The sequence below is a fragment of the Crotalus tigris genome, unplaced genomic scaffold, assembly GCF_016545835.1.
Source record: "Crotalus tigris isolate CLP2741 ecotype Arizona unplaced genomic scaffold, ASM1654583v1 scf7180000024309.744930, whole genome shotgun sequence".
Taxonomy (NCBI): Eukaryota; Metazoa; Chordata; class Lepidosauria; order Squamata; family Viperidae; genus Crotalus; species Crotalus tigris.
Genome location: NW_024100481.1, coordinates 586,775 through 601,409, shown reverse-complemented (window position 1 = coordinate 601,409; position 14,635 = coordinate 586,775). Strand labels below are relative to the sequence as shown.

The following is a 14,635-nucleotide window of genomic DNA, read 5'->3' as shown; positions in this document are numbered from 1 at the left end:
TAACCAGTGGAACAACCTGCCTCCAGAAGTGGTGAATGCTCCAACACTGGACAGCCATTTGTCCGAAATGTAGGGTTTCCTGCCTGAGCAGGGGGTTGGACTCGATGACCTCCAAGGTCCCTTCCAACTTTATTTATTTATTATCATTATTATTATTATTATTCCTTGTCTGGCCTTCTCTTCACTGGACTAGCCATGCCCAGTTCCAGCAACCGTTCCTCGTATGTTTTAGCCTCCAGTCCCCCATTCCTCTTCGTTGCTCTTCGCTGCACTTTTTCTAGAGTCTCAACATCTTTTTTATACTTTGGAGACCAAAACAAGTTGCCGTATCCGAGGTGTGGTCTTACTAAGGCTTTCCAGAGTGGTTTTAGTATCTCACGTGACCTTGGTTGAATCCCTCTGCTCATGCAATTTAGGACTGCGTTGCCTTTTTTGTCTGCCGCTGCACACGGCGGTTCCTATTTAATTTTCCACTGAGACGCGTAGAGTGGCAGCAGCCCCACCCCCAGTCTTTGGGCCTCTCTGGCAGCCTTAATCCCTTCCGGCCCAGGAAGATCAGCTGAGGTCACCAGGGAAGGGGGCGTCGGGGGGGGGTTGTCGTCTGTCGGTGTTGGGGTCTCTTGTTTTGACCAGGATGAAATGGCCCCCACGTCCTCCCCTCCCAGATTGCAAACAGCCCCCCCCGGGGGTCGTTCTTCATCTTTCCTCTTCTTGTTCCCAGCAGCACACAAAATCGAAGCAGGCTACAGGCAGCCCTTGACTACAGTCCCAACTGAGCCCAAACTTTCCGTTGCTAAGTGAGCCAGTGAAGTGACTTTTGTCCCGTTTTATGACCTTTTTTACCACAGTTGCCAAATGAATCACTGCAGCCGTTATGTGAGTAACACAGTTGTTAAGTGAATCCGGCTTCCCCCCATTGACTCTGCTTGTCAGAAGGTTGCAAAAGGGGATCACGTGACCCCCCCGGAACCACCATAAATACGGGTCAGTGGCCAAGTGTCCGAATTTTGATCGCATGACCACGGGGATGCTGCAACGGTCGTAAGTGTGAAAAGGGGTCATAAGTCACTTTTTTCAGTGTCATTTTAACTTTCCACGATCACTAAATGAACTGTTGTAAGTCGATGACCACTTTTCTTGCCAAAGAGGGGCTCCGAGCCATCACCTCGCCCCCAAGGATTTCAAGCCGCCTCCAGGAGGAGAGGGCCTCCGAGCTCGGCCGGAGAGGGATGGGGGGAGAGAAGCGGCAGGGCGGGGGCGCCCTTTCAGGCTGAACACGGGTTGGGCTCTGGCCCGCCTGGCCCAGGAACTGCACGCTCGGACGCGGGTCTCTGCCAGGGGGGACGCTCTTCTACCCCCCCCGCCCGGGGTAAGAGGTGGGCAGCCCCGGCCTTCCGAAGGAGGGGAGGTGGAATCTGGAAAGGAGGCGCGGGCGCCTCCCCGTGGCGACTGGAGGGACGGCAGGGGGGCTGCGCGGCCCGAGCGCGGAGGAGCGCTTTAGCTGGCTCGGGGGCTTTTCCCGCGACAGTCACCCCTCCCCCCTACCTGATCCCCTTCCTTCCTTCCTTCCTTCCTTCCTTCCTTCCTTCCTTCCTTCCTTCCTTCCTTCCTTCCTTCCTCCCTCCCTCGTAGCCGGATCTACCAGGGAGATTCCTGGCGTCGTCTCCCAAAATACACATTGGCCACTCTCCAGCCCCGGGCTTGCTTTGGTCCCTCGCCGACCCTCCCTCTGCGGTGGCCGGGCTCCTCCCTCAGGGGAGGCGGAGCTGGGCCAAGGCTTCAGCCTGGCTGCAGAGCTGTCCACCGCGGAGGTGCTGGAGCGATAGCCAAGGCGAGCGCGGGCTTCCCGCCCGTCTGGAAGCCCTCTGCACGCGCTCAGCGCGCCATTCCTTCCGCGAGGGCCCCTCGGGATGAGGGAGGGATCCAATTCCTTTGTTTCCAAGAACTTCAGATTTTTGACTAGAAATGCGGGGTAGGGGGCGGCCTGTGGTCCTTCTCTGGATCTGACCACTTCTCGGCACCTTACCAGGAGTGGAGGGAAGCTACCTACACACGTGAAATGCCATTCGCACATTACCATTCGCTTCGTTTCGCGATTGAGAGAGGCCCGATTGCCCAGGGCTGCCCCTGACACGGTGGTACTGAGCCACAGTTGGCAACGAGCTGCGCCCTGGAGCTGAACCGAGGGTGGCACATGGCCTCGGGATCGCTCCCAACGGGGGGCGGGGGGGGAAAGGAGCGGAGCGGACATCCTGTGAGGCTGAGAATGTTTGAAAGCGGAGAGTCGCCTCTGTCCAGAATTCGCCGGACTGGGGCCCAACGCCACGCCGCCCAGCTCCGCCTTTCGGCCGTCTCAGCGGCCCTGGAAGTCCCGCCGGTGAGCCGCTGTAGACTTTCTGAAGGAAATGCGCTTTGTCCACCCAATTTGCGGTAAGTGGGAGCGAACGTGGAGGAAGCGGGTCTTCTTCCAGGAGTCGCACATCTGGACCCACCTCGGCCCCTGCAGACCGTCGGGGATCCCCAGTCTGGTCTCCCGGGAGGAAGGGGCAAAGAGCAGCCCCTCCACTGGCTAAGGGGCCACGGCTGGCCGCCTTCTCCTCCCCCTCCCGCCCCGGTGGAGGAAGGGGCAAGGCTCGCGAGACGTGGCCGCGGCCGCGGGAGGCAGGGCTGGGCCGGCTGGTCTGGGGGGGCGCCGCTGCCACCGCCCGCCCGGCGTCGCAGACGCAGCCCAGCCCGCGGCAGTGGCAGAAGCAGAGGCGCCCTCCTCCTCCTCCTCTTCCAAGGTAACGGGGTGGCGCCTGTGGGGAGGGGGAAACGGTTACCTGCCGGAGAGCGGCCGCGTTTAATGATGGCCCACCTCTCCCCCCCTTTCCTGGGCGTTTGCCCGGGGCTTCGCCTCCTACAGCAAGACCCCCGTCCGGGGGCCGCCTCCCCTCCCTCTCGCAACCAGGGGGAGCAAAGTGGCTGCTTTGATTCTCCCCCAAAGTAATGAGGAAACCTGGGCTCTCCCCCCCCCCGCCCGGAGACTCCCCGCGGAGTTCGAGAGAGGAGGGGCCTAGCTTCCCTCTGGTTTTTCTGGGAATATGCAGAGTGCCACAGCGCCCCTGATTATTTCTCTACCCCCACCCATCCCTTCCCTGGAGCTGGTCGAATCCAAGGGCTGGGGGGAGGCGTCGCGTCCTCTGAAAGCAGACGGGGGGAGAGGAAGAGCCGAGTCGGGGTCTCCGTGCTGGAGGGAGGGGCACAGGGAGCCCTGACCGGGACTCCTGGGACCGGCAGCCATCTAGCTATCTAGCCGTGCGCGGCTTGCGTGCCTGGGGGGCGGTTCGGCTCTGTGCCCCCACAGCTGCGAGGCTGTTCCCACGGCCAACAGAGCAGCTGCAGGAAGCTGCTGGGGGGGGGGACCTGGGGCTGACAGGTCTATTAAAAACCTGGACCGCCTGCGGCCGGGCAAGGGGAGGGAGAGACTTCCAGAAGCGCCGAGACCAGTTGGCCCCCTCCCCCAGGCCTTCCACGCATGCTCTCGCTGGACACGTGCAACTGCTGGGCGCCTGGAGGGGCTCTCCCAGGCATCCCCGCCCCCGAGCGGCCAAGTCCCCCCTTCCCTGCCGCGGATCGGTGGCTTCTCTGATGCTTGCAGGGCAGGTCCACTGCGGGTGGGTGGAGGGGGGGTGCCTCCTTCTCCTCCTGCAAGGTGAGGGGGCCTTGGCCGAAAGAGAGCTGGGGGCTGCAGGAGAAAAGGCACTGCTGGAAGCCGCCACCTTCCCTTCTTGTCTGGGGACGGCAGGCCCTGCTCGACTGTTCGGTGCTTTTCTCTGGAGCTCTAAGGTGCCCTTGGTCTTGTGATGCAACACACACACACACATATAGACACACACACACACACACACACCCCTATTGTTGTCCTTCCGTCAACTGCAAGTGGAAATTACTTGCCACTCAGCCCTCACAGTATCCAAATAATGCTTGAATGTCCCAGTGCATGAACTGAAGCCCCCTCCTCTTTCCTTAACTGCCCCCCCAAGCATGGGTTTCCCCCCCTCCTCTGCACGACGTGGCATTGTGGCCCCTCTTCCTTGGGAGCTTCGGTCATCTTTCCATTGGAATTCTGAGGGGTGGGGGAGCCCCACACCTGCTTGCCCCAAGCACAGACGACCCCCGTCTCCAGCTTCTGCAAAGGAGGAATGGGGGTGTGCACTAGACAAGGCCTCTCTGCCCAAAAGCCTGGGGGGGGGGACCAAGTCATATCTGTGGCTTGTGAGCTTCTCTGAGTGGGGGGGAGGGAGGGCAGGGAAGCTGCTCTTAGCAGCCACCAAAGAGAGGGAAGAAGGAGACCTTCCAGGCCGGCCCTGCCCAGCTGGGCGGGGCCCCATTTGCTGATGTGGCTCAGCCTGCAGCTGCCAAGTGTCCACCAAAGGGCCACGGCTGACTGGTCCTTGGTCTGCTCCCACACTTGAGAGCTTCGCCTCAAAGGTTTCGGCCAACGGAGGGACCAAGCTCTGTCCTTCTCTGAGCGGCTTGCTTGCCCCCTTTCTGCGAACGGCCCGAATGAGGAGGGGTGCCCACAAGGCTGGCAGGGGCGGGCTGCCTCCGCACGGCCCTTGGGCAAGTCCCCTGCAGTTCGTAGGCATCTGCCGTGGTCGTCCTTTTGAGCTCCCCGCGGGAGGCTATCGGAGGCCCCTGGACTCCTCCATGGTGGTCACCAGCCTGATCGACATAAAGAACGTGGGTTTGATCAGGTCACAAGTACGGGGGAGCTAGGGACGGCTCGGGCCGGGGGCAGGCGTGCCACTTTGCAGCCCAAGATCAGGGTGGGCAGGAGGGAAGGGGCTGAGCCACGAGCAAGGCTGCAAAAGGGTCCTTTCCAGGCAGGGCCGGCCAGTAGACCCGCGGCCTGTGAGGTGGGAAATGCAGGCTCTCCCTTTGGGGCAAGAACGCCGGGCTCCCAAGGGTCAAGCCAGCAAGGTGGCCCCGCTGCTCCCTTCCGGAGGGACTCGGTGGTGTTGCCAACCCACCAGACAAACACACTCGGCTGTCCTGGCTGCCAAGGCTGGGTCAGTTTTCAGCTGCTAATCCATGGCGGGGGGGGGGGCGAGTTCCGGATGAAGGCTCCCCTGACAGGTCGGTGATGACAGCCGTGCTGAGGGAGCCATCTTCCTGCCTAGCCTCGCTGGGGAAGAGGCAGCAGCTGCTCCCCCGCCCCAGCCCTGCCCGAGAAATAGCTACTTTGACCCCCAACCTGGGCAGAGATGCCGGGGCCTCAAGTGGGCACCCTGGCATTCTCCCTTTAAAGACTGTGCCAGGCCAAGAGGGGGCGCTTCTCTTGCACATGCTAGGAGCCCACTGCAAAAGCTCCAGCACACACAGAGACACACAAGAGACGCACAAAAACACACATATCGTATTGCTTTGCTCGCTGCACTCTCGCACAAGCATAGAAAGCCCCACTGGCTTATTTCAGACCCAGGTTCTTTAAATAGCCGAACAGCTGCTGGGCAACTGGCCTGGAATGGAAACGGGGGGTGTGTGTCAAATCCGGCTGCTTGGAGGTCTCCTGTCCTTTCCCGGCCCTCCTGCAGCTACGTTCTGCCCCAAACGAGCAAGCGAGAAGCCTGGGGGAGGATCTGGAAGCAACAGAGTGTACGGCAGAGGCCTCGACTTGCACAGACCCTCGAAGTCATCTAGTTCAGCCCTGCTCCGTGGCAGGAATCCAATCCCCATCGTCCCCAGCACAGCTCCCTTGAACCCACGAAGCACAAAGCTGTACCTGGGTACCTTTATCCAAGTGGCCTTGAAGATGGTTTGCCCCCAAGCTCTGGCTGGAGCCGGCCTTCCTTGTATCCAACTGCATGCAAGAATTGTGCCCCCTGAAGCCCCCTCCCCCCGCCCTCACCCCAATGGTTCTGTCTAGAATCACAGATTCTGGCCTGTCGCTCAGAGGCACCTCCTTTGCCCGCCATTTTGGCTGATCCTTGTGAGGGCCCCCCACCCCTGTCAAGCAGCAGTCATAAAAGCCCCACCCCCACCCCACTGTTCTGGCTCACCTGAAGGCACAGTGACGCGGCTGGGCACTCCCCTGATTCCTGGGCTCCATGGGGCAGCCCTCTCCTCCCAGGCCTGCCCAAGCGTGCCACGAACAGGCGGAATCTCAACCGGTGTGGAGGAGTGTTTGGAAGCGCCCTTTGGGATGCCCTCCTCGGTGAGACGCCAGTCGGTTTAAATGCCCATTTTCCAGCAGTCTGGCTACAGAGGACCTCCAGGGAGAGGCCTGTGGAGGAACACGCAGAGGGGACCCCCTGCAGCACCAGCCGCCCGGCTCCAAACTACGGACAGACTCTCAGCCATTCACGGTAGGCTTGACTCCAGAAGGACTGCAGAAATGCTACTTTATTCTCGTGGGATCCAAGAAATAACTTCCTTCTTTTTCTTCCTTCCCTCCCTCTCTTCCTCCTTCCTTCCTTCCTTCCCTCCCTGCCTCCCAAAATCCACGGAAAACCAAGACCTCTTCTGGGAGGGGGCGGCCTGAGCCCAGGGTGAAGGGTTGGGGGTGTGTGTGTGTGCAGGGGTGCCCTTCTGAAGCAGCCTTGGATGAAAGCAGACTGCTCACCCATGCCCCTCTGAGGGGGCAGGGCCTGCCCAGCCAGTCCACCAACCCCAAAGGCTGAGCAGATGAAAGGTGATCCCCCCCATTGCCACAACCAAGGCCTGGCAGCACCCCAAAGCCCCCCCCCATGGGGGGCAGGGTCCAAGCCACGCCCTGTGCGGCCTGCTGGCAAAAGGGAAGGGGGCCAGGGAGGCAGCAGAGCCTTGCCCTGCCCTGCCAGGGAAACAGAGGCTCATGGGACACAAGGGGGGAGGGAGCATCCTTTGACCCAAATGGGGGCCTCCAATCCAGTCGGTTGGGGGTCTGTGCCCCAAGAGCCACCAAGGAGCAGAATGAATCAGGTTGCAGACGATCAGATGAAAGGCTTTCTGATGATGGAAAGACACAGGTGTGCTTAGATACAGGTAGTGAATACCTGATCTATTTTAGCACGCTCCCCTCCGTTGCCCCCGGAAAGCTCGGGTCCTTTCACCTGGCACGTGGGCCCAAGGAGCCTCACCGGGGAGGGGGGAAGGAAAACGTTCCCTTGCAAAGGAATGGGTTACTCGGAAGCAAGTTCCAAATGGGCCCCCTCCATCGTGGAGGAGAGCCCCTTCTATGCAATTTTGAATAGTGTTCCTTGCCAGGAGCCAATCGCGGGAATGCACACTACAGACCAGGCACTGAGAGTCGCATCCCCCATACATCTCCCGTAGGGACAGTGACACGTTCGGCCAAGGGCTACACGGTGAACCAAGACCTCTGTCTAATCGCTAACCTTCCCCCTTCCAAAGCACCAGGCTCCGCCCACCCCTCAGTGCCCAGGCATCCCTGAGCAGGTGGCAGGGGCTCCTCCTTAAAGTCGGTGCCCTTTCTGCTTAACCAAGCGATTCAGCTGCCAACCAATAGAAAAAAAGGCCCTTTTCCTATGTGCTGGACAACAATACTTCAACATACGAATAATAAATGGTTTATCAATGCACAAGATTGGTAAGGCTGAATAAAGTGGGCTGGCTTATCACCCCTTCCTGCTCAAGGACAAAAAGAAGAAAAAAACATTAAGCACCCCCCCACACACACGAAAGGCTGGGGATGGGTGGGCAGGGGCCCATGAACCAGGCCCACCAGTGAGCACCCTGCGGGGGGGGGGGCAATATTTAGTTTTCGTTTTGGGAAAGCAGCCTTGCGATGCTCTCAGCAGCCTGGGTCAGGGCCTCCCCCTTAACAGTCAGATCCTCTTTAGAGGAGGTGGGGGCGGCTGCTCCTGGCTCCTCCCACAGCCGCTGCTATCTGCCTGGGTGAACTCAGCTGCCGGCTTTGGCCCAGCTGATAGGCGACGGTCTTTATCGGGTGGCACAGAGGGCCAGGCTGGGGAGGTGCTTTTCTCACTCTGCCCCCTCCCCCACAGATGCCCTCCTGCCGGTCTGGCCAGATGCCTGCACCACGGCCGTGGTGGCTCCAGCTCCTCCTGCTCCTCCTTTGCATCCCTTCCTCCCTAGCGGTCTTGCCCGGCCAGACAGATGAGCTCAAAGTGGCCACCCAGACGGGCTGGGTGCGTGGACTGCGGACGCCAGTTCTCGATGGCTACGTCTCGGCCTTCCTGGGCATCCCCTTTGCGGAGCCTCCCGTGGGTCGCCTGCGCTTCCTGCGCCCTGAGCCCGTCAAGCCCTGGCAGCACGTCCTGGACGCCACTTCCTACCAGCACGCCTGCTACCAGATGGTGGACAACAGCTACCCGGGATTTCACGGCACGGAGATGTGGAACCCCAACCGGGAAATGAGCGAAGACTGTCTTTACCTCAACATCTGGGTGCCCTCCCCACGCCCGAAGAACGTCTCCGTCCTGGTCTGGATCTACGGAGGGGGCTTCTACAGCGGCTCTGCATCCCTGGACGTCTACGATGGCCGCTTCCTGACCTACACACAGAACGTCATCCTGGTCTCCCTCAGCTACCGCGTGGGGGCCTTCGGCTTCCTGGGTCTCTTGGGGAGTCAGGAGGCGCCGGGAAACATGGGGCTGCTGGACCAGCGCTTGGCCTTGCAGTGGATCCAGAACAACATCCAGCACTTTGGGGGCAATCCCAAAGCGGTCACCATTTTTGGGGAGAGTGCCGGGGCCGCCTCAGTGGGCATGCACCTGCTTTCCTCCCAGAGCCGTGCCCTCTTCCAGCGGGCCATTCTGCAGAGCGGGGCGCCCAATGCGCCATGGGCCACCGTCACACCCGCAGAGAGTCGGCGCCGTGCGACCCTCCTGGGGAAGCAGGTGGGTTGCCACTTCACCAACGATTCTGAGCTGGTTAGTTGCTTGCGCTCTAAAACTCCCCAGCAGCTGATTGATGAGGAGTGGTCCGTCCTGCCCTACAAGAGCACCTTCCGCTTCCCCTTCGTGCCGGTCATTGACGGGGACTTCTTTCCAGACACCCCTGAGGCCATGCTTGGCACGGGCAATTTCAAGGAGACCCAGGTGCTGCTAGGGGTGGTGAAGGACGAGGGCTCCTACTTCCTGATCTACGGGGTGCCTGGCTTCAGCAAGGACAACGACAGCCTCATCAGCCGGGAGGACTTCCTGGAGGGGGTGCGGATGGGCGTGCCACACGCCAATGACATCGCCACCGAGGCCGTCGTGCTGCAGTACACCGACTGGCAGGATGAGGACAACCGGGAGAAGAACCGGGAGGCCATGGACGACATCGTTGGGGACCACAACATCATCTGCCCAGTCGTGCACTTTGCCACTCGCTATGCAGAGCGTGGCAACAAGGTGTACGCCTATCTGTTTGACCATCGGGCCTCCAACCTCATCTGGCCCCTGTGGATGGGGGTCCCCCACGGCTACGAGATTGAGTTTGTCTTTGGACTGCCCCTCAACGACAGCCTGAACTACACGGCCCAGGAAAAGGAGCTGAGCCGCAGGATGATGCGCTACTGGGTCAACTTCGCCCGGACAGGGTAACTGGGGTGGGTGGGGCAAGGGGGAGCGGCCAGCGGGTCCTGGCACTGCAGAGTGTGCCACTGGTCAAGGAAGGGGGAGGAGACAGAAACTGCGAGGACGTGGAGGGAAGCAGGACCAGGAATGCAGGAAACAGCTGTTTGTAACAGTAAAAATGAACGTTCGCGGCAAGAAAACTTCTGTGCAGATCTTCAGGCTTCAAACTTAAGTAACGTCAGATCAGGTGCCCGTTCACTCCATTGCCAGGCTAACTTTAGCAGCCAGACCAGAAAAAGGGACTTTTAAAATATCCTTTTAAAATGAGACCTCACTGGGAGGCTTGTCCCCACAGATCTGCATGAATACAGAATAACAGCATTGGAAGGGACCTTGGAGGTCTTCTAGTCCAACCCCCTGCTCAGGCAGGAGATCTTATATCGGACATCTGGTCCTAAATTGGAGACAGAAATGGGGGCAGGCTGGGGAAGTGTCTCTGGGTGCGCTGCATTTGGAAATGAGAGACCCTCGACAGCAACTTGCCTGGGGAGAAGAGACAGGCCGGGAGGTGGGAAAGTAGGAAAGGCAAAGCATGAACGGGGAGGTCCCACTGCCCACAGCTTGCAGGAGGCCGGGGTAGCCGGGAGGCCTGTCTGAAACAGCAGGTCCCCTTTCTGTCTCGACACAGGAGCCCCACTGACCCCGCCGAGGAGGGCGGTGCCTGGCCCACCTACACCGCCTCCCAGCAGCAGTACGTCCGGCTCAACACCCAGCCGCTGGCCACCCACCGCAGCCTGCGTACCCAGATCTGCGCTTTTTGGAACCACTTCCTCCCCAAACTGCTGAACGTGACAGGTGAGCCCTGGGGCGGTGGAGGGGGGGTGCAATAATGGGGGGTGGGGGGTGGAAACAGGCGGCATCTGACCTAGTTGAAGGTGGGGAGAGAGGGTCCAAAGAGGACCTAACCTTCAGCCTTCCTCTCGGCTGCAGTCTCCCACTCCGCCTTTCTGCAAGAGCAGCCCTTCTGCAGCCCAGCAGGCCTTCTGCCCCTCTCGGCCCAGCGGACCCTCTCCTCAAACTGCAGCCCATTACCTCTCCCCCCCCCCACACCCTTCCGCAGCCTTGGGCGAAGACGCCATTACAGGCTCCACTCAATTGATATCCCTTGGGCTGCTCTGGCCAGCAACGGGCCTCACCAACTCTCTCCCTGGCAGGCCGGGCTTTAGCACCTCGTTCTCTTCTCCCTTCTAGTGAGCTTTCGCAACGGTCCCCACCAGGAACCCCACTACTCTTGTTCTGAATGCCCCCCCAAGGCCTGGGGTGGTAGCAGGAAGCGGTGCTGCCGGGAAAGGGAGCCCAGTGGGAGGAATGCTGGACAGGGCACTTGTGCAAGAACAGGAGGACTGCGGCCAGGAATCCTGGGGGGGCGGTGGAGAGAGCAGGGAGGGGGCCCTGGGTCCCAGAGCCCTCCCCCTCCCCCCCCCCGCAAGACCAGTCTGCCTTTACTGAGCTTTCCCTGCAACTTCCGATGCCCCGGAGATCTGGCTTTCCGGATTTAGCCAGTGCTCCTGGAGGCGGCCGGCATGGGCATCTACAAGCCAGGACTGGCACAGACAAGCAAGCCCAGGAGGCAGGGGGAAGCTCCCGGGCAGCGGGGAGGGCCTGCCTTCCTTGCTCCGGATGCTTCTTTTACCTCAGGCTCAGAGCCAGGCTGGGCCCTAGAGGGGGCACATCGGGCAGCCAGGGAGGTGGGATGGAGAGGACAAAGTGGGGGTGCAGAATCAGCACCCAAGCCCACCCACACGCTTGGCTATGTTCCTTTGGCTCCTGAGGGTGGCAAGGTTTCAGCAGGTACTGGATCCCCTCCCTCCCCAGGGGGCCGGGGGGGGGGATACCCGCGCAGCATGGCTCAGGCCTGCCTGGTGGATGGGCCATGGGGGAGGGGCTGGATTCCCAGCTCCAGAGCAGAGGAAGGGAGAGGCTGCCCCCTGCCAGCTGCATCGGTCCCAGCAGGGAGCAGCCTCAGTTGCCGGGGCGCTTTTGAGGGCATCTCCCGGACCCTCTGGCAAGCGAGCCGGGTGGCCTTCAGCCTTCCTGCCCTCCCAACCCCGAGCTTCACGGTTATGGAAGGGGGCTGCTGGCAGAGAGCAAAAAGAGGAGGGGGATTCAGGAGGCTCTTTGCATCCAAAATTCTCCTAGTCCTCTCTGCCCCTTCCTGAGCCCTTCCCCCCCAATTCTCGGGGGCTCCACTGCTCCTCAAGTTGCTTTGCAAATCAAGGGTGGAGTCTCTTAGCTCCCAGGCCCAACCTGCCCCCCTCCCCATCTCCTCTCGCCAAAGTGAAATGCTCCTCCTCTCCCCGGTGCCTCTCTCCAGAGCCTTCCCTGGCAGTGCCTCCTTTGCAAGGAGGACAGGCCATTCCTGCTGGAGAAGTCCCTCCTGCCACCTGTCCTGGGCACTCGGAGCAGGGAGCCCCCCCCCAGTGCCCTTTCAGGGCTCCTTTCCAGAATCACAAGGCCAGCCAAGCCAGGAGCCCCCCTCCCAGGTCGCCCCATTGCCAAGAACCAGCCCTGCCCCAGAGAAATTGGGTGCCAGCTGGCCCTTCAGCCTGCCCCGTGCAGAGACCCCTCCTCACTGGATGGCCTTCCCTTAACCCCTCTCTCCCTGCCCCCCCATGTCTCTGGATGTTTTTGTCCCCCCCCCCTTTTCTCTCTCTGCCCCCCCCCCAGACAACATCGAGGAGGCCGAGAGGCAGTGGAAACTGGAGTTCCATCTCTGGAGCGCCTACATGATGCACTGGAAGAGCCAGTTCGACCACTACAACAAGCAGGACCGCTGCTCGGAGCTGTGATGGGAGGAGCTGGCATGCCCCCCCCCCAGTGCTCCCCCAACCTCGCCGACAAGAAGCCGGTTTGCCTCTTGGTCCAGAAGCTCCCGGAGGAGTCCAGCGCCAATCCCACCCACCCCTCAGCATCAAGCTGATCTACTGCTCCTTGGGGAAAGCCACCCCCAGTCCGATCGCCCCTCCCACCGGCCCCCAAGCCCTCCCCATCCTGTGCCCTGAGCCTGCCCACTCAGCAGGGATTTGTATACAATATTTATTTAAAGAGGAAATGCGGTAAATATATAGCTTATATATATATATATATATAGATATAATTATATCTATATTTGAACTGTATATAGAATCAGAGCTGCAGCAGATGCTGCCACAGGCGACCTCCTCCCTTCTGCTTTCTTCCAGTCGACCCCCCACCCGCCGATCCCAGACGCCTTCCCGCCCGGGGCTAACCGCAGGCCTCCCTCTCCCGGACTCCGGGCCTCCCGCATGCCTGACCGCCGAGCGCGGAGCTCTGTCTCCCCTGTGTTTGACCCCAATAAAGTTCTGGATCCCCAGCGCTGGTCTCTGCCTGGCTGGGCGGAGGGGACGGGAGGGGCTGGGCGGCCGGAGCGCAGAGGAGACCCTCCCGCCGAGGCTCGGGGCCACGGGCGGAGAGCGATAGGGGGCGCTCCGCCTCCTCCCGCGGCGGAACGAGGAGGCCGCCGTGGGCTGCGGGGCCCGGGGTTCTACAGAGGCCTCTTAGGTTCCGCGAGGGGCCGCTACCCGGCCTGGGGCGGCGTGCTCCTTTCTCGGGGGGGGGGGAGGAAGGGGCCGGCGCATCCTTCTCCACGTGCAGTTCATTGCGCAAGCGGTGAAGGGCTGGGGAGGCGGGTGACCGGATCTTCCCCCCCCCCCGGCTTGCTAGGAATTCTGCTGTAAGCCCGGGCTGGGGGGAGGGGGCGCACGAAGCGGCCGCAGATGAAGCGCAAACTCCTCGGGGCTCCGACGGCGTCTGTTCTTTTCCGGAGCCGAAAGGGGGAGCAACTCCCCTTCCGTCTCCCCCGGAGCGGCTGCAGGGCCCTCTGCCCCCTGGGACGGTCTGGCTGCGCCGAAGCCCTCTTGCGCTCCCGGGGATGCTGGAGCTTCCGCTTGTCCTGCGCCCTCAGCCGGCCTCAAGGCAGGAGCCCCGCCCGGAACCCTCCGTGGGGAGGATGAGTGGGGCAGGCGTAGCCCTTCTCTCGCTCTCTGCCCCGTTCTCTGGGGAGCCCGAAGTCTTGGCGTCTGCAAAGCTGGACCGACCAAGGTTGGGGGCCGGGGGGGGCTTAGCGTGCTCCCCGTCCATAAACATCCGCAGCCTCCCGCAAAAAGAGGCAGGGGAGAGACCCGGGAGGAAGAACGGGCGCCAGCGTGGAGCCGGAAGAGTTGAGCGACAGGGGGGGGTCCGGGGTTCTGCCAAAACACGAGCCAAGCTTCCTGCCGGGGGGGGCGGGGTGCCTCGCTCGCTCTGGCCTCGCTGGCTGCTCCTTACGGGGACGGGAGTCCGGGACTCCCAGGATGCTCCTTGTAGCGGGCGTCCCCGAGCGCCCCCCCGTCCTTGGCCGGAGGGCAATGAATGGGCTTCCTGCTTCAAAAACTCGGTTCGCCAGTCCTCACCCACTACTGCCGCCCAAATGGGGGCCGGGGGCCAGATCTGGCCTGGGGGGGAAGCACCGCCCCCTCTGCCAGTCTGTGCCAGAGGCAGGTCACGAGGAGGGCCTCCTGCGGGGAAGGAGGAAGTCACTGGAAAATCCCTGTCCTGGTGAAGCCCCCCCCACCCCTTCCTCTTCTTTCTTGGGGGGTCCAGAGGAAAAGGGGGTCTCTCGGGAGCCCTTTAAGAGAGTTGCAGTTGGAGGGGAGGCAATTTGTAGGATTATTTTTCTTTGATATGTGTTTTGTACATGTCTCTTGGGAAAGCCAAAATCCCCCCCCCCCTTTGGCATCTCTGTATTAAACCTATGTGAAAGAAAAGCACCCGCTCCCTTCTCTGTACACCCATAGTGAGGGGAGGGGGTCCAGGGGCTGGGCTGCAGGGGAGGAGGAGCGGCAGGGGAGACCATGGACAGGCACTTCCAGAACTCTGCCTTGGGGGTGAGGGAGGGGGGGGTTTCCTGTGAGTTGTGCAGATAGGGGGCCACCCAGCAACTCTGGCTCAGCTCCCCCTTTTGTCCCCGCCACAATATTGGGCTTTGCTGCTCTTCTCTCCCCCCCCCCCCCCCGCATCCTTTCCGCAGAGCCCCTGAATCTATGAGTCTGAGGGAAGAGGAAAGG

The 14,635-nt window shown here is 61.3% G+C and overlaps 1 protein-coding gene across 4 annotated transcripts; it reads left to right on the top strand.

The window, feature by feature from the left end:
• Window positions 1-1,833: 1,833 nt before the first annotated feature.
• Window positions 1,834-12,903, top strand: ACHE (acetylcholinesterase (Cartwright blood group)). Of its 4 annotated transcripts, none has more exons than XM_039324871.1 (5): window positions 1,834-2,430; window positions 6,239-6,350; window positions 7,992-9,532; window positions 10,198-10,364; window positions 12,237-12,903. In XM_039324871.1, exons 1-5 carry the CDS (start codon window positions 2,195-2,197, stop codon window positions 12,356-12,358), a joined length of 2,178 nt encoding a protein of 725 aa, XP_039180805.1. In that variant the 5' UTR covers window positions 1,834-2,194; the 3' UTR covers window positions 12,359-12,903. The 4 variants fall into 4 exon arrangements, with proteins under 4 accessions (XP_039180805.1, XP_039180804.1, XP_039180806.1 ...); XM_039324870.1 differs by having other exon boundaries at window positions 6,236-6,350; XM_039324872.1 differs by lacking the exon at window positions 1,834-2,430 and adding an exon at window positions 2,638-2,783 and having other exon boundaries at window positions 6,236-6,350.
• Window positions 12,904-14,635: the final 1,732 nt, after the last annotated feature.